Source organism: Apis laboriosa, unplaced genomic scaffold, assembly GCF_014066325.1.
Source record: "Apis laboriosa isolate Shangri-la unplaced genomic scaffold, ASM1406632v1 scaffold39_cov144, whole genome shotgun sequence".
Lineage (NCBI taxonomy): Eukaryota > Metazoa > Arthropoda > Insecta > Hymenoptera > Apidae > Apis > Apis laboriosa.
In genome coordinates this window covers 1,103,735-1,123,968 of record NW_025223140.1, presented here as the reverse complement: position 1 = coordinate 1,123,968, position 20,234 = coordinate 1,103,735, and the positions used below count along the sequence as shown (strand labels likewise).

General features: G+C 23.0%; 1 protein-coding gene across 4 annotated transcripts in view; it reads left to right on the top strand.

Moving 5' to 3' along the window:
• LOC122715602 (poly(rC)-binding protein 3) overlaps positions 1-20,234 on the top strand; it is a 242,109-nt gene that overhangs the window by 129,388 nt on the left and 92,487 nt on the right. For all 4 annotated transcript variants that reach the window (XM_043937902.1, XM_043937900.1, XM_043937899.1 and 1 more), the window contains one exon: positions 16,011-16,296. In XM_043937902.1, the coding sequence (XP_043793837.1) occupies positions 16,216-16,296 (81 nt within the window). In that variant the 5' untranslated portion in view covers positions 16,011-16,215. The remainder of the gene's footprint in view (positions 1-16,010; positions 16,297-20,234) is intronic.

Below are 20,234 nucleotides of genomic sequence, written 5' to 3'. Positions count from 1 at the left end.
CAAGACAAAAAATATTTGTTTATTCATATTTCGTTTATTTTATATCAACATGTGTTTCTTTAAATTATTGAATTTTTATCTAAAACATTTTTTAAATAACATTAATATTTTTCGAGATATTTGGATGAACCCATTTAAATCAATATTTGGACCATTCTTTATATTTTATATTTAATGATGATAGTAGAAATGAATGATAATAGAAATAAAATTCAATGAAAAATAGACGATAAAAAATTTATTTTTAAATAAATTAAATAGAAATATATATACAAATAATTAATAATATACTAATAATTTAGTATTGTATTATTGTATATTAATATATTAATAATTTATTATTGTTTATATATGTTCAGTATAAAAAGTGGCTTATGATTATTTATTTTGCCATTCTTGATCTTTCGAATCAAATATTCAATGATAATGTATATAACTAAGGAAGTGGTATTTGCATATAATATGCAATATCATTGAACTTATTTATATATTAAGAGTGAAATTCAATTAAAAAAAAAATACTATTCATGATTTGTAAAACTTAAATCTTTTTCCATTTCGTATATTTCGATTAAGTATTTTACAATATTATTAATTTTATATATATAACATCTATAAATTTAAAAACGAAATAAGATATATATGTATAATTAAATAAATATTATTATCATATTCATAATTCATAAAATAGAATCAAATATTAATATAAAAACTTTTATATTCATGGTTCTAAATTAAAAAATATTCTTATTATAGCAAATTGAAAAAAAAAATTTTAAATAATTATTCTTCATTACAATCATTGTAATAAAAGTACAAATGTCCCATTTTATTTATACATCTAATATTAGTCGATTAACTCACATATATAAGAAAAAAATTAAAATATGTAAAAATTTTAAAATAATGGCTAAATAATGATTTGAAATAATTTTTTTTAATAAAATAATTTTTTAATAAAAAATCCCATTTTTCTTTTTTTTTTTTTTTTTTTGAAATACTGTCAATATATTTATATTAATTTATCAATCTCATCACATGCACATAATAAATTAATAGAAATGTCAATTATTGATCTTCAAAATAATTGAAAAAACTTTATTCGAATAATCATTTAAAAATAATTAAATTTATCGATATGTCATGAAAGAATTAAAGATTAAACAATTTTCAAATACAGATTACAATTTATTATGTAAAAAAATATTTATATAATAAAACATTGCTACATACATTATTATATTATGTTTGGTAAATCGGTCATTTGAATCATTAAACTTCAAATATTCGATCATTTATAATTAAATAATTAATCTTTTGTAACTATACATTTTAATAATGAGCATTTAGATAATTGTTTCTTTAAATAAACAAACTTCGAATAAGTGAATCTTTATTACACATTATTCTTATTACATATTATTCGTTTATTACACACCTCAACCTATAAATTTCAATTACATGCTTAAATGCTTTGAAAAGATATAATTATACTCAAGGAGAAATACGCACCTTTGTGTTAGAAAAATTTGCGTCTTAAAGAAAAATCGACCATTACGCATGCGCGTTCCCAATAGAGGGTCGCTCAATCTTAAAGCTATACAAAGAACGGTTAAAAGTGGATCGAAACAAATTAGATCGAATCAGTAAAGACGTGTTGCGTGCGTTTTCATGTTCACATTTGACGACACTTTCGCACTTTTATGTATTTATCATACCTGAAAACGAAGCCCCTGAAAGCATTACTTCATTTTCATTACGGAACTATATTTCGTAACTGCGAATCCCTTTACTTGCATTTTATTAGCATTTTATCGTTGGATATTTTCGCGTGCGCTTCTCGTAACCTTCTAATTCGATGACTTACGTGGGTGGTCTAAGCAGTCTTAGGAGGAGCATAAATTGGGATTTTGTTTCACACGGATTCGCGTGTATATGTCGACTATTCTTTCAAATAATGATTCGTGAATCGCGATGCACGTGTGATAGATGTGTCAATATGATATTCATTAGATAATCATTGAAATCATTGACGCAATATCTATTTTGTGTATGATCTATATTTATTCTATGTCTCTCATTGTTCAATTTGTTGTGTGAATGGTATTGTTGGTTTCTATGTTTCTATATTCTAACTATCATAGCTTCGTTTCGATAGAAGAAAAAGCGAAATAGGATCGCAAAATTATATTGTTAGATGCAAGAAGTAATAAATTTTTAAATTTTTAGAAAAGCATTCAATATTAACTTAGAAAACATTATATATATTTATTATAATTTTATCAATTGTTTTTGAAAATGTAACGATAAAATTTATATTTATATTTATATAAATTTATATATATTATATCAATAAAAAAAAGAACATAGGATTTCATTAATTAATAACATATAATAATAATTATTTTATTCGAAAAGCCTGGAGACCTTTTTGCATCCAATAGTACAATTGTAATTTGCGATTTTGAAACTCACGAAAACCATAAAAATAAATTCTTTTTTGCATTTTATGATTCGTGAATCACTATTGTGCAATATATGCGTCTGACTATATATATAAGATAGGATAAAAAAAGGAATTAGAAATAGGTCGATATTTGATTTTGAGATTTATGAAACTCGAATTTGAAATTTTGTAAGATTTCAAAATTATTGGAACTTTTAAAATTCAGAATTTTTATTTTTTCTTCTTCTTTTTCAGATTATTAAAATTTTAAATTTTAAAAATTAAAATTTTAAAGAATTTTGATTTTTCAAGTTTTTTTCAGACTCAAATTTATAATTAACCAATAGATGATTTTAAATATCCTTTTGAAAAATGCGGAAAATTTAACTTTTATAGAAGTTTTTTCTTTTTTTTATTTTAATTTCGAAATTAATTTTGAAATTCTTCAAATTTAAATTCGTAATCGGTAAATAATTAATTTACTGATTAATTGTTAAACTTAATTTAATTTTTATGGAAATTCTTCTTCTATTTTTTATCTTAATTTCGAGAGTTTTGAATTACAAAAATTTTGTATTTCGAAAGATTTCGAATAATTTATTTCTAATAAGAGCATAGAAAAGAATATAGGACTACTTAGCTAACTGAGAGAATAACATGCGACAGTATATAGAGCAGCGCAGTTGATTAATCAGCGCACACTTGACTAGCACATGGCACCATAAATAATTTTATTTCATCAATTTCATACTTCGATGATTTATTATGGATAGAGATGAATGATATTTTGAGAACGAAGTTAAATTAAAGATGAATAGAAGGTGAAATTGATTAATGCGACACAAATGGAATATTTGGAATAAAGATCATTTAAATAGATATTTTTTTAATGCACAGAATATATCTACGAAAAATATCTAAAAATGTCTCAATTTGACGTATATATTTTTATAAATAAATTTATAAGAAAGTAAATATCGATTTTCTAAAATAAAACATTACGATGTATTCTCTTAAGAAAATAGATTATTTTACAAATTTACATTCTTTCCACTGATTTTAAATAGAAATTAGAAAAATATTGAGTCATAAAAAGTTATGAACTTTTATTACTCGCATAGTGTGAGTGTAAACAAACAAAATAACAATACAGACCAACGGCAAGAGTTAATGGATGAATATTGGAAAAAACGAGTTGATAGTTAGTTCTTTCCATATGTTGGCTATTTACTATGTTCATATTCAATACAATATTTAATTTCTAAATAATGATAGAAATAAAATTCAAAGTTTTCGATCAATATAAGAAAATTTTATATTCTTTAAGTCAATGATACTTTTCTTTTTCCATTCGTTTCTTGTCTTAAGATTCTTCTATCGACAATCTTCTATTCATCTTCTTGATATATCACAGTTCTGAAACTGTCGAAGCTAACACATGCATCCGACCGTAAGATATTCATGAGTCAGATGCAATATCTAATTTCTTGTTCAAACTTGTCGCCGTGAATGTCATCATTTGTTTCTGTGTTCACATTCAATATCATAGATTCTATCATATTCTATCATAGATTCGATTGGAAGAAAGATCGACTAGAATTGCGAAATCGGAATAATGATTTTGAAGCTCGCAAAAATCACTATAATTCCTCTCTTTCACAACGAGTCAGAATTTCACGAATTTTTCCACGTGGTGATCGATCCACGCGCAATATCTAATCTTGTAGCACTGTTCTTATTCAGTCCACTGTGTAAACGAGAGATTCGGCTGACCAAGGATATACGAAATTGAAATTGCGAATTGAAAATTTTGTCCTTTGAATCCTTTCACAAGTTTTTTTTTTCACTTTTGGATTCACGAATGCATCGATCTCTTCTTTCCCACGCGTGAACTCGTGATTCACACGCGGCAGAAATAAAATTCGAATTCAATGTTTTTAATTCAACAATATTATTATTACGAGAAAATTCGTTCTCAATACAATTTTCACATCGATGATACTTCTTTTTTTTTTCATTCCTTTTTCGTCTCTTATATCCGTGAGCTAAACTTCGATCGACAGTTGTAATTCATCTTTTTCGAGAAATTATAATTCTCAACTCGAAGCTAACATGTGCGATATATGCATTTGATCGTAAAGTATATTCATTCGATGTCTAATTTCATAACATTATTCTTTTTTCAATCTATTGCGTATAAGCAATACGTTTGGCAGCGTGGATATATTTATATCTTCTAATCTTATTATCTTATAATGTTTTTCGAGATCTTGTAATCTTATTAATTTATTAAGTTATAAGCAATCGAACGTTAGATAAAGTGAAGAATGAAACGCGATGACGATATCAACAGAGAGAGAGAGAGAGAGAGAGAGAGAGATTTCTATCTCGTTTTATTTAATGTGTATTTAAATTATCTATAACTTAAATAAGCCAAGATCGACATTTTTGTTTGTTTTGAATTCTAAAATCAACCCTTCAAAAATGTTCCATGAATATATCGATACTTTGTGTATGTTATAAACCATAAGATATTTATCCAATGCAGTATATAATTTCATAAGCATTCCTTTCAATTCATGCGAATATCATCATTTGTTTTCATCAGTTTCGATTTGAAGAAAGTCGAAAAGAAAAACGATAGATCAGAAAACGAGAAAAATATATCTAAGAAATCTAAATTTTGTATAGAAAATTGTTATTTTGAGCCTTTCATCAAAATTCTCTTTCATATAGAATTGATGTTTTCCACTATTTTTTTTAGTTGATTCAGATTCGTTCACATATAACAAGGATTATCAGAAATTAATCGATAAAAGTTACATTTTTCTTAAAAATGACTTACGTAGTAAGAATTTCTTTATTATCTAAATTTTCAGTTTTTTTTAATCTAGTAATTATTTTGATAATTATTTAGCAATGTCTTAATTGATTTTTTTGAAAAATAAAAAAATTCTTTAATCGTCGAAATTTTTATTCTCAAATATATTTATATTCTTTCACTGTATCAAATTAAAATTTCGTTTACTTATTTTTTATTGCACATGTCTGTAAGAAAGATATAATTTCGCTGAATCATTGTTTTTTGAAATGTAAAAAAACCAGCCATATATTATTACACGATTGGTATTAATCATCTTCTTGTTATAATTAGGATTTTATTATTTCATTATATTATCATTGTACTGATAAAATTATTAATTGTTAATTTTTTAATTGTTAATTTTAATTTTTTAAGGAAGAAATTGTGATCAATTACAAGTTTCATTGTTGTAAATAAAAAATTTTATTGAAATATTGTTTTATATTACAGTTGATATTAAATTACTCTTTGATAGAATTTTCATATATTTGAGATCCTTATATATTTATCGTATGTACTGGAGGCTGGAAATCAGCGTCGAAATTTTAATTGCACGGAGTGGAATTCGTGTGTCAGGTGTGAATTATGAATCCTCTGTTGATGGAATAGGGGAAAGAGAGTGAAATAGAGACGTAAAATTTATCGTGTCGCTATGAGATTTTCTCTTTTCCTTTTTTTCTTTAAAAAGTAGTTTGAATTACATTTTTAATACTATATTAAACTCAGTATTTTTAAGTCTACTTGGATATTAATAAAATTTTAGTTTAAAGAATTATTATTCATTAAATATTTATATAATACCTATATATATAAATATTTTCAATATTGAAATATTGAATATATTATATTTGATTATTTGGATTGATTGGTTTATTTTATATGTTTATATTTATAAGGAGACATTAGAATTTTTAAAAGTTTCAGATTCAACTATTGAATTTTAAAAATTTTAGATAAAATGAAATCAAATATTCTATTGTTAATAAAAGTTAGGTTAGGTTTTCGTTATTCATAAATTGACTTGGAAGAAAAGAGATTAAATAAATGAATAAAATTAGAATATTATGAAAAGTTCAATTTTACTTCTTTTGGAAATGAAATTTTTTTAAAAATATTCTATAATTTTTGTGAAAATTTTTATATTTTCAAAGATAATAAATAAAGATATAATATCTTTATAAACTATAAAAAGATGTAAATAATAAGAATTTTATTTTATTATATAATAAGAATTTTATTTTATTATTTACATTTTTTTATAATTTATAAAGATATGTGTTAAATCTAAAATAGGTAGATTCTAAAAGTTTCTAAAATTTAGTTCATCTTAAAGATCAATTCTAAAAATAGATTTGAAGAAATGGTATGTAGTATAGAAAATTTATAGTATATTACAAGCTATTAACAAAAGTATAGAAATATACAAATAAAAATAACTTTTCAATTAATTTTGATTTTTTTATAAATAGAAATTCATCAAGATATAGTTAATTATTAGTTGACTATATGTGCATTAATTATATTGATTGCAAATTAATATGAAAATTGACGGGAAATTTAATATTCGAATTACTTGATAGAAATTTTTATGGTCTTTTATTTTTTAATTGTTTCGTATAGTTAGTATATTTTTGATTGTTTCGTATAGTTTAATCTTTCTTTTTTATTTGTTACTGTAGAAATTGGTATTCACATTTTATAATAACAATATGTTTGTTAAAAATAATAAAAAAGTATAATATCAATAAAAAAAAGTTGCACATATAAATTTTTTAATTCTTTTTTTGTCAAACATGAAAAAAAAGTATGATCCATTTCTCTTTCGTTTAATTTCATTTTAATATCCATAATTCAAAATATTATTGCATGCATTTCTATTTATATTTTCATTTGGCTCTACTTAGGAAGCACTTGAAATAGATTTTACTACCTTCAGTTCTTATTTGTTATGCTAATATTTAGAATTTATATAATTCATTTTTTTTTTCAGATTATATTCTTTACCAAAACTTACGTATTTTAAATAACAACATTACATTTATTATTTTTATTTGAAATTTCTTTATAGGTAAACAATGCATTAAAAATGAGTTGTTTATATTAAAACATCGATATACATTGTAATTAGAGAGTTTGAAATTGAAATATAAAAGATATTTAAATTTTTCATTTTTTTATTCTGTTTTTTTTTTTTATGTTCCGTTTCATATTTTATAATTAGATATAGAAAGATGCATGACTTTAAATATTAATTAAGTGTTACGTACACGCACAAGCATAAAAATTCGTAAACATTAAATCCGTAAACAGTGACTATGGAAATTTCTTAATGAAGGATATAAAATTATGTGTAAAAATTTAAATTCATTCTATATGCATGCACACTCTGCGAAGATATTTTGTAATTTACGCAAGTTTTTTATTCAGTTATTTGTTTTTAAATCGTTTTAAAAACTTTTATATTTCAAATTTACTTCTATCTTATAGAATCCTCTTTTTTTTATTAACACGATATTATCTACGATATTAATAATTTTTGAAATTTTATATTGGAAATTTATTTCAGATACAAAATCTTTTTTATATTTTAAAGAAATTATCAAATTGATTTTTGTTTTAAAATCAACATATTCGTATTTCTTTAAAATTAGAAATTAAAATTATATTTTTTAATCCAAATAATAAACTGTGGATATATGCAAATGTATATTTTTCATATTGTATATTTCTTTTTGCTCATTTTACGTAAATACACGTATACATTAAATGTATAAAATATTGTTAAATATTAAATCTGATGTTTAATATTAAAATAATTTTATATTTAATATAGTATAATTTTTTATTTAATAAAGATTTTTTTTAATACAAAAAAACAAAGTTACATAATTCAAGTAAATACTGCTACAGTAATTAATTCGCATAGTAATATAATGCTATAAAAACTAGAACAAATTAAAATATAAACATCGTGTAATGCAAAACAATTTTTTTTAATCTAATTTTTTTTCATTAATTATTTCAAATAAATAAAACGATTTCAAATAAATAAATAAAAAGAAAATTTTGAAAAAATTATTCTTAAACATCATAGCGCAAAATATGATAAATATAATTATTGATATTTCATAAATACAGTAAGACTTTCGTTATCTAAATTGTTAATAAGATTATTAACCGTAGAGATTGTTTAAAGAGATTTTTTCGATAATAGAACATTCTTTTTAGACGAATTATTTTATTTTAAGGAAAATAATTTATAACAAAATTGAGACAATAATATAAAAGTTTTTTCTTTGTCTCAATTTTCTAGAGCTACTAAATTATATAAATTTTTTGATAGATACATAAAGAAATATACAAATAATTTTTCATTTCAATTTTTTTGTTTTTTAATGATTTTCGACTTATATATACTTTCATTAATTTTGCAATACTCTTATCGTTTTTAATTTCTCTTAAATATTTTTGAATTTTTAACAATTATTTAATAACATTAAGTAGATATTTATAAATACCTGTTTTAACATGTAATAACATTAAGTAGATGTTTTAATGTTGTTCTATATGTGAACGTTTCAAACGTCAAATATTATTTCCATTTATGTTGTGATAAGAAAAGATATCTGTTTGTCACTTTATTATAAATAGAGAATATATATAGTAGTATAGATAGTATAATATATTCAATTGACTATAGTAAAACGTTTGAATAAAGTTTCAGAAAACCAATTGATATGATAAATTTGGAGGAATGGTAAAGCAGAGAGAATGGACTCCATAAAATTTTAACTTCGATTTCTGAGATAATAATTTTAAGCACTATATATTAAATTCTTATAGAAAAACAGTGATTAAAGCATTTTTTCTATAGAAATCATTGTCTAATAGTTTCAGTATCCTCTATATCCCAATATTTCTTCAGAATATTTAAATTCTAACCTAAAAATAAATAACATTATAAAATCGTTTCTATTCGAAAAATAATAATAATTACAATAATAATAAAATCACATCTACACGCGAAATATATACTTTTATCTGTAAATTAATTTTTTTCTACATCCCTGACATCGTATTTAATAAAATGTATTCAATTATTCGAGGATGAGTGACCCTATAGATACTCAGACTAATACAAATAGACGTCATTAGATATTCGACGTTCGAAAACGATGTATGTGATGACGAATATTACAGAGAAGATTATAAGAAGTTCTCAACGCATAATATCAAAAGTTTGTTTTTATTAATACCTCAAAAACTAAATAAATATCCAAAACTAAAATTTTAGATCTAAAATCCATTCCTTCTATACTATTTCCTTCAAATTTCGATCATCGATTAATAATGGCCTTTCCAATAATTACTCGTACATAGCTGAATGTTATTTGGTAAAAAATAATTTTTGCCAATTTATAAACAGCAATAAAAATACCTGGATATATTTTCCATGGTTAAGAAACAAGTGTTCTGTAACATCTGCGCGAGTTCCCTTTTCAAGGCGCAACATCGTTCTACACACATGTGCAAAAACAGCACACGATTATTGAACATATTTTTCCGTCCTATCCACGGCAGAGTTTCTTTGTGACAGAAAGTTATATTTAAGTGGCTTCTATACACGTGCCCGTAATGAGGAAGCGGTTCGTTAGAAGCAACAAAGAACAGACGTCCAATGATAATACACTATGGTACACGCATGCGTCGATCTGAAATGGAATTTTCTTTCTCGATCGAAATACGAATCCTTTTCGAACGATCGCTTTACTTTTAACGAGGTATACGTTCGTATGACAATACAGTTATATTTAAGATGGGAAAGTAGGTTAAGACTAATTTTCAAAGTAGGACAAAGTAAGTTTCAAAAGTATAAATATATTCAACGTAGACATTTTAATATTTTTCTTTTCTTTTGTTATTTGTCGTTTTATTTATAATAATAATTTATATAATAATAATAATATTGTGTGATTATGATATATCATATTTTGGTTTCTTATCAATCAGTTATAAGAAATTTGAATTTGAATTATTGTGACAGGTATTTATATATTAATTGCATATTATATATTAATTTTGTATCATATATTAATCGAGAAACTTATTTAATATATATTTTATATATTGGCTATTATTTTTTCTTATTGTATAATTCCATTCATTAAATTTGTTATTGGTTAAATACATACATGTGTGATGTATAAATAGTTTATGTGATAGATTCTAAAATTATGCCTGTAAAAATATTTTTGAAATATTATTTGAAATATTATTTTCATATAATGACGTGAGGCAAGAAAAGTAAAATTCAAGAATAACAATCAAGATAATTAAATAATTTAGGAAAAGTATAAAAATAAATAGCTTTAAAACTGATTTGACTATTTAAAGAGAATGATACATGTTTCAAAATTTATTAACTTCTTAATCTGTTTGTAAGAGATTTCTAATCTTTACTTACTCATTTATTACTATATTAGTTAGACAAGTAGTTATTGTGTATATTTATTGTGGGAATTTTCTGTGAAATTGCCTGTTAAAAATAACTGAGGTTTGATTATTTAAAAAAATGTATTATCATGTTTTATAGGAAAATGTGTATTCAATGTTAATTCTTAAATTGTAAAAAGTTATTAAATATGTACTTATGCATACATTAATATTAATCATATTAACATTGAAAGCTACGTATCAGGTTTATTAAAATTGAATTATATAAGATAATATAATTTTTAAGAAATCATTATACATCTATACTAATTTTTCTTTTTTTCATTTAAATTTCAGAATTTCAAACAGGATAATTGAATATATTTAAAAAGTTCAAATTTTTATTAAATATTATTTAAATATTATTTACATTGTTTTTGAAAAATATTTAATAATATTTTTTAACATTGATTTTAATATGGTTTAAATATTTCAGTTTGGATTAGACGAAATGAGATGCAGATTTCTATCTTTTTTCATATAATGCAAATTTCAATTTCTTATAACTTTAATAAATAAAGTTTATAAAAGTTTAAATAAAGTTAAGTTTCAACTGATATTTTTATATTTGTTTTGACTCTTAGAATCGGTCCTCCAAAGCTGTTCCATGAATATATATCATACATAGTTTTCTTCAATGCTTATATTTTATTTACATCGAATTGTATGTAAATAATAAATAGTATTTACCCACTTGGATTTAAATATTATTTGCTTATGGAAATATTTAAATTTTCCAGTATTTAATATTTTTTATTCAATTTTGATATTATATATATATATCATATTGTGTATGTTTATTTCAATGGTATTGCTATTATCTGGTCATTGGAATTCTGTACGATTTTCATAAAAATTCAAGGAATTCAGATGATAATTTAGGAAAACTATGGAAAAAAATTTGGAAATATGTTTGAAGATGCTCTTGATCTCCTTGATTTGTCAAGTTGTTGAAATCATGTAAGATTTGTCCGGCAATTCTGTTTCCTTTATTTCTGAGAGACTTGGAATGCTCGTTCCAGCTAAGATATGTTTATTCTTCATCTGTTATGGATATCCTTGTCGATGCAGAATCAATGGAATTATGTTGTTTTATGTCTCTGTTTATCATAGTTTCTCAGAAATTCTTCTTCCAATGTTTAAATATTGTTTTTCGGACAATGACTTTTTAAATGTATAATATATCATTTTTATTTGCAAATATTATTTAACATGTTATAATATAATAATAATAAATATTAAAAAAACGTATTATCATGTTTTATAGAAAAACGTGTATTCAATGTTAATTTTTAAATTGTAAAAAGTTATTAAATATGTACGTATGCATACTTCAGATTCAAATGGTATATTTTTATTTAAGTAAATATTATTTTTAAACAATTATGTGTTAGTTTATTTGGACATGCAAGCAATTTCTCTTTGAATCACTACATTAATTGATTGAAATTATTTTTATTTTTATCTTACTTTCTTTCCTTTTATATTTTATAATTCATGACTTTGTTAGGTAAACATTTCTTTAATTTAAAAATTTTACAAAAAAATTATTAATAGTATAATAATTTGATAGCAATATAATGTATTACTAATGATATCATTGTGCTAGTTTACTAATTCAGTTCTAGTAATATATACCTAATTCAGTTCTAGTAATATATTACCATTATACTTCTCATAAAGAAAAACTTAATATTTTTTTTATCGAATTTTTTGTGCAATTTTTTATCCATTTTACTTTCAAATCATTATTAAGCCATATTAAAAATAAATTTGAAATTTATTTCTCTTTATCGATATAAAATTTTTTTATACAAAACGTACGAAATATATTTTAACGTAGCCACATCCTTTTGTGACAAAACGTACATCAACCGATATTATTATATTGAACAAAAGTTTAAATTTAATTAGTTAATCTGAATAACTGGTATTCCTCGCGAAATTCGTTTATGAAAGTATCTACTATATAAATTTTAATTAGCAAGGTTCACTGTGTCGATTCAAATTAATTATGATAACTTGGGGAAAAAGTTTCTTATAAAAGAAATTTTCTATACGTTTTCTATACGTATATTTATTTTTTAATATTTATTCCGAATTTAATTATTTCATGATTAAATTTTCAACTAAAAATAAACATTATTTCCTGAAATTCACCGATTCTTTAATTTATTATTTTTCTTTAAAAATTATTTGTTTTGTCTCAAGATATTCACTTGATCAAATAAAAAACACGATATTGATTGAAATATTAATATTTATTAATTATTAATTGTAAATTTCATTTAAGTTTGATCTTTCATCTATGATATCATAGATGCAGAATTATTTTAGCCATACTTGTTTTTAAAAATAATTTTAACAACCAAAATACAAGGAATTAGTTATCTTGAAATTGTTTATCTTATCTTGATTAAGAAAATATGATGAAAGATTTTAATGTTAATTTTATAGTATTATATATTATATTTGTATCGATCAGAAGTATTTTTATATAAATGTAAAGCTTTGATTATAGAAAAATTTTATTGTATATCTTATATAATTTATGATTGAGTGTCAATATTCATAATATTCATTAATGATCATAATATTCTATAAGACGTGATATATTATTGAATAAATAATTAATTAGTTGAATGACGCATTTGTTACAATTTATAATTTAAAAATCTTTAATGCTAGAAAATCGTGATATATTATCGTATATATAAATAATCAAGTATTTTATTATTTCTTATTTCACTTTGAAGTTCGATTCTAATCACAAAGTATAAAGAAATATAATTTATTTAATGTGGTTTTGTCGCTTTTATTAAAAATATTTAATTTTATTTATTTTTAATATTGTATATATATATTCTTGTACACTTTATAGTTTTTCTTATCTCAATTAACAAATTTTTCAACTTTTAAAATTTTCAATATTAATTTAAATACACATAAAATACATTTTTTTTCTTTGCACAAAAGTACATTTTTATTTCAATAATTCAAATCAAATTATCTCAGTAAACTCTAAAACTTTAAAACGATAAGAGTTGAACTAAAATTCAGACACATAATAAAATTTCATGTAAATAAAATTCACATAGAATTTACATAAAATTCACATAGAATGCTCTATATTATCTAGTAGTCATTTTCAGTTAATAAAATTTTTTAATAAAAATCGATTATCAATTTCTTTATTTTTTGCATATTTTTTAGCATATATTAGCAAAATACGTATAAAAATAGAAAATCAGCTTGAATACATTCTTTGGAGTCTCTTGAAATGAATGAGATAAACTTCGTCAACACCAATTTTAATCGATACCAATAGACAACAATATTAATTGAATAAAGACCGAATCCATCAACATCAATCTTGATCGACAGCAGTCTAATAACCAATATTAACCAATGTTCAGTATTAATCGCAAGAACAATGATTGAATTCACCAACACCAATTCGGGCAGCAATGATAGCCGATGACAATATTAACCGACGACAATATTAATCGCAAGAATTATGACCGAATTCGCCAATCGTGATTGGCCAATTGCTAATTTTGACGGACAACGGCTAACCGACGACAATATTAATTAATTGCAAGTATAACGATCGAATTCACCGATACTAATTTGGACAAGAATGTTAGTAGACGATATAGTGTTAGTGATACGATCGAATTCGCCAATTTTGACAGCAATGTTAATCGATAGTTCAATATTAACCGCAAGAATAATAAATTTCACCAGTCAGAATTGATTAATGATTTTGATTCTAGGTTCGTAGGTTAATATTGATATTTATCAAAATTAATATTAATGAATTAAAATAATAATATTAATGAATTCTGATTGGTAAAAAGTTTATGTTTCAACGAAACTCATTTTTTGAATGAATTGAAATCGTGTACGAACTTACAACATTATAATTATACTGAGAATCATAGTAATTTTGAGAAATTCATATTTAATTTAATCTTGACTTGTGATTCTCAACCAAGTCTATACTATAGTATTTTCTTTAAAAAAAATAAAGTTATAAATAATAAGGAGGCGAGGAGATGAATACAATTTCTCGATATTCAACAAATAAATATTTTTTTATAAAGAAGACGCATAATCGTTGCACAATCATTTGCAAATTTTTACCAATTATACAAAGAGAATCGTAGAAACGTCAAATTATTTTTTAAGTACCCGGCGGTTTATTGCATGATTACTTTATATACTTCGATATGCAGTTGAATTAATGTTTGCATTCAGATAAACAGAGATAATGGGATAGTAGAGGAGCCAGGCACACAGTGACACTACTTCTCCTCCAGTACTATTTGAATAATTGGAAAAAATCTTTACATCTGATTCCTCGTTTCTTTTGTGGTTATATAAATTTCTCCCTCTTTGTACCTTTTCTATCGGTATACATATTCAACAAAACGGATTTAAAAACAGTTGCTTTGATAGTTATTGCCTCGTGGATGAACGCAATCAGAAAGCAATAAAGTAAATACGTATGTAACCTCGAACAATATTTTGTAATATAAAAGTATAATAGGCTCGATCGATTATTGGCCACGTTTATTCGATTCTTTTCTTCTTCTTTTTTTCCCAATAACTATGTCAAAGTAATGAATTCTATTTGTTTTTTTTCTTTTTTTTTGCACAAAATATTATTAAATTGATGAACGCATCAATCGTGCGATAAATTATTGTCAATCGAGAATTTTTCAAAATTCAAAATTGTAATTTAATTTAATATAAGATTCTTCTTTAACAGAAGAATCTGTGTATAATTTTCTAACTATTAACTCTTTGATTGCGAAAAATAAAAATTATAATTCACTGCAATTGCAGAAAAGCATCGAATGCTAAAAATCACTTTCCAGATTGTAATATAACAAAATATATTATAAATGTATACATAACATTAATCGATATACTTCAACCTGGCACAGTAATTGTAAAATTACGTCAAATATATAAAAATTCAAGTCCCTTTTATTCAATATAAGATTCCAAACTTTATACCTTCATCATCTTCATCATCTTCTATCGATTCACACTTCACAATCACAAATTATTTAAATATTGTCACAAATCGAAAGTTGAACAAAATTTCGACAAAATTTCGGAAATTGACGTAGAAAATTTCCCCTCCTTATCTCAACAATTAACGATCGAATAATTTTTGTGCATATTGTTTGATTACAGTGCAAGGACTGAACACACCTGGGAGCGATTGAAAAGCACATCCCACAGACCTCTCCAACTAAAATCACTCGCCTAACCTTTCCCCTGCCCACCTTATCCTGCCTCTTATCCTTCCCTTCCCCCTTCAAATCTCAAGAAGATCTTTCTCTCTCTCTCTCTATTTCTTTCTCTCTCTCTCTGAACCACAGGAATCTGTGATTCCGTTATGGACAGTATGGATTCGAAACCAGTTTTGAACGATGACCCTTCGGTCACTCTGACCATTCGCCTGATTATGCAAGGCAAGGTAAGAGAAATTATCGTTATTAATTAATAATTACTTAATATTTGATTCTATTCAACTTGTAAAACTTTCCCTGAAACGCGAATTAGTAGAATCTCAAAAGTATTCGAATATCAATATAATTTTGATTTCTACATTTCATATCTTGAAATTGTAATATTTTATGCATGTTTTACATAAAATATTATATATATGTGTAAAATGAATTAAATGAAATTAAATCAAGTTGAACGAAATTTTAATATATACGATTTTCATTAGTAACAAAATTTTTATGTTACTACTATTTTTATGTTATGTTTTTATTTTACAAAATGGTTATTCTTCTTTTCTCGATTCATGTAGAAATATATTTTTCATTTGAGCTTCTTAAGTTGCTTTTTAAGCTTGAGAGAATACTTGTAAAGGATTAATGTATTCGTAGGGCATCTTTGGAAGCTCAATCCTGGAAGAAAGAGAAAATATTTAAATTATAATTCGTATGTCTTCGTCATATCAACGGGTCTCGCTCTCGCTCTGTCTCGTTCCATTCAACGCAAACATCAATTGCTCGTAACTTTATAAATAAGCGTTAACCGACATTTTTGCAGATCAAGTTTTGTGTTTGTTTTGGCCTTTAGAATCGACCTTCCAAAAGTTTTTCATGAATATATTAACATTATACACGTGAAAATATCCTATAACATGTATATTCATAGAACATCTTTGGAGGGTAGATTCTACAGGCCAAAACAAACACAAAATTTGATATACAAAAATATCGGTTGAAACTTATTTATTAAGTTATAAACAATTCAGTTTTCCGTTAAAGTTGGAGGAAGACAGAATTAAATCATTGTCTTCGTCACTCTGTCTCGAAGTTCATATAATGTAAATTTTAATTATTTGTTAACTCGATAAACTTCAATTTATATTTTTATATATCAACATTTGTATTTGTTCTTTAGAATTAATTTTTCAAAAATATATTATAATAGATATTAAATATTTTTTATTTGATATAAATTTATTTGATATTTGATTGTTTAAATATTTGAAGTAAAATAAAAGAGAAGTAAAGTTTTTATAAAAATATTCAAATTCTTTAGAAATTGAAAGTAAAAAAGAATATTTTTGATGAAAATTTTTTAAAACAATTCATTTGATTCGATAAACACCTCTTTCGATTAATACCGTACATTTAAAAAATAATTTTTTATTTTCAAATATTATTTTGTAAAGAGTTACATTTTTTTTAATATTATCTTTTTGCTAATTTTATTCTATATTTTATGCTCATTTTTATATAAATAGTCACATAGTTGTGATAAAATTGTTATTTTAATGATAACACAAATTTGTAATATATTTAAAAATTCTTGAACTCAACCAAATCAAAATATTAATTCAATTTTTCTTATAAATTATAATACTTTTCAAATACTTTTAACTGTACTTGAAATTGAACAATGAATAATTGATTTAAATTTCTTTCTTTCTTTTTATTTGTATTATATGTACTTTAAAAAAAATATTATAAATAGAATTCTTATTTTATCATTGCTATTTTCTTATCTTTTTTTTTCACTATCTTTCTAATTGTTAAATTTATTTAAAATTTAACTTTTAAAAAAGTTTTGGATGAGCTAGTGTCACAATCTATAAAATAATTTAAATTTAAGTTTTTATATCATCCATATATATTATATATACATTTCCAACATCAATTGCAAATTAAATTTTATTTCCACTATTCTAATGTGTATGATTACTTTATTGAAATAGAAATAGTACAGTTCAGATATTAAAGTATTCGAATAATGGAGATTCTATTATAAACAGGACTTATTTATGACATCTACATATTTCTTTGTGATTTTCTTTTAACCTATGTTTCACCACAGCTTCTTAATTCTTAGTTTTATTAAACACTCTATTCATTTATCTAATGAATATACACACTGTTCATAGAACGCCTACAAGATATTAAACTCATCATTAGCAATTGACAGTTACCCTAGTTTTTTGACTACATCCTGTTAGTTATGTAACTAATATTTTGTCTTAGCTGTGATAACTTAAAGAATGAAAATAAAAAAAAAAACGTGGAAGTAATAAAGTTAAATAAAATAATAATCCAATAAATATTTTTTAAAATGTATGACATTTCATATCATTATTTTGAATCTTCTCAACAATATTTTCCTATTATGTAAATATTATGTAATTGTCCATACAGTTATTATTATGTAACAATTTTTCTCCTTTTTTTTTCTTCGTTAATTCATACATAAAGAGTCGTTATAATCATTAAAAAATATTTTTTCTTTATTTTACAACTTGTTAAATATATTATTACATAATTCTTTATATGATTATTTTATCTTATATAACATATAATTTTGTTTCTCATATTTAATTCGTGCATTATTGAATATGATAATCAGATTAATTGTAATAAGCGGATAATACACGCGTAAGGAGTCAAATGTCGAGTTTTTTTTTTTTTTTTTAATCACTTTACATATACATGTAAATGTAAATTTATTAAAACATATATTATTTATTAATTTAATTTCTAATTATTTAACGAATAAGGAAAATCGATTAATTACACACGATTGCGTAATTGTATGTAACATAACGATGGATTTTCCGCAAGAATGTGATTTAACGAGAGACAAGGTTGTAAAGATAAATCAAAGAGAGACGTTGCATAATGTTGCACAAAAACACACATTTGTCACTCTGCTCCACGTTTACGCAGTAAAATCTGTATTGATGTTACAATTGTGATATCAATTGATTCAGATATATCAATGCTAATGGTATTATTAATATTGTTGATCGTGATATGAATAAAAATTTATTTTCATGTGTATTTTCATGTAGGTAATTAGAATTAGATAGATAAAAAAAAAATTATAATGAAATAAAAGCAAATATAATGTGTAAATTTAAAAATTAATAAGCTTATATTTTAGAGAAATTAATATTAGAAAATAAATAAATTTTTCTATAAAATTAGAAAATTAGAGAAAGCACAGGTTAAAAATAAAATTTGATCTTAAATTCGATAAATATTCTTTAAATAGAATTTTTAATTTTCTTTTCTTTTGTCTCTCTTTCAAAATTTTTGATAATAAATTATTAATAAGAAAAATAAATACGTAATTCTAATTTAATAACCAAAAAGTTTAAATTTAAAGGAAAAAATTAATCGTCAATATAATTTCAATGAATATTTTCATTAATTTTTAATTTCCTTTCAAATATCTTCGTTAGAGAACTATGATTTAACTTTAATTGCTAATTTCCATAAGGAAGGTGTAGAAGAAGATAGATATATATCTATTGGAAGATTTTTAGAGAAAAATATGAGAAGCATGGAACGAATAAATTAAAATTGTATAATTATTTTTTAATACTGAAAAATGCTTGTTCCTAATCATTTAAATTTATGTACACAAAAGTTACTTTTGTAAAATTAATTTTTGAGATGCTGTGAGAGTTTTGAAATTTTGATGCTTTATTTTCTTTTAAATATATATATTAATTAATTAATTAATATTTAAACGATATTTTTGCTATAATATTATATTACGTTTACAATAGTTACAATATAATTTTTTCATCCAAAATTATTTTTGTATATAAGGAACATTATTTACTGAAAATGTTATATTATTATAAGTTTATGAAATCAATGAAAATAATTTTCAAATGGTTTATTGAAAAATTTGTTGAAATTTTAATAAATATCATTGTAGAAAATATTAGAAATTTCTTATGTTTTTAATATCAATAAAATATTAATAAAAAATTGATTTGCATATTGCTATTTTTCACGAAATATTTCCATGATTCTGTATATAGCGAGATCTTGATTAATATATTGAAATCTCGATTATTCGTCATATTAAATTTAATTATAAACAAATATTTAAAACGTGAAAAAATTA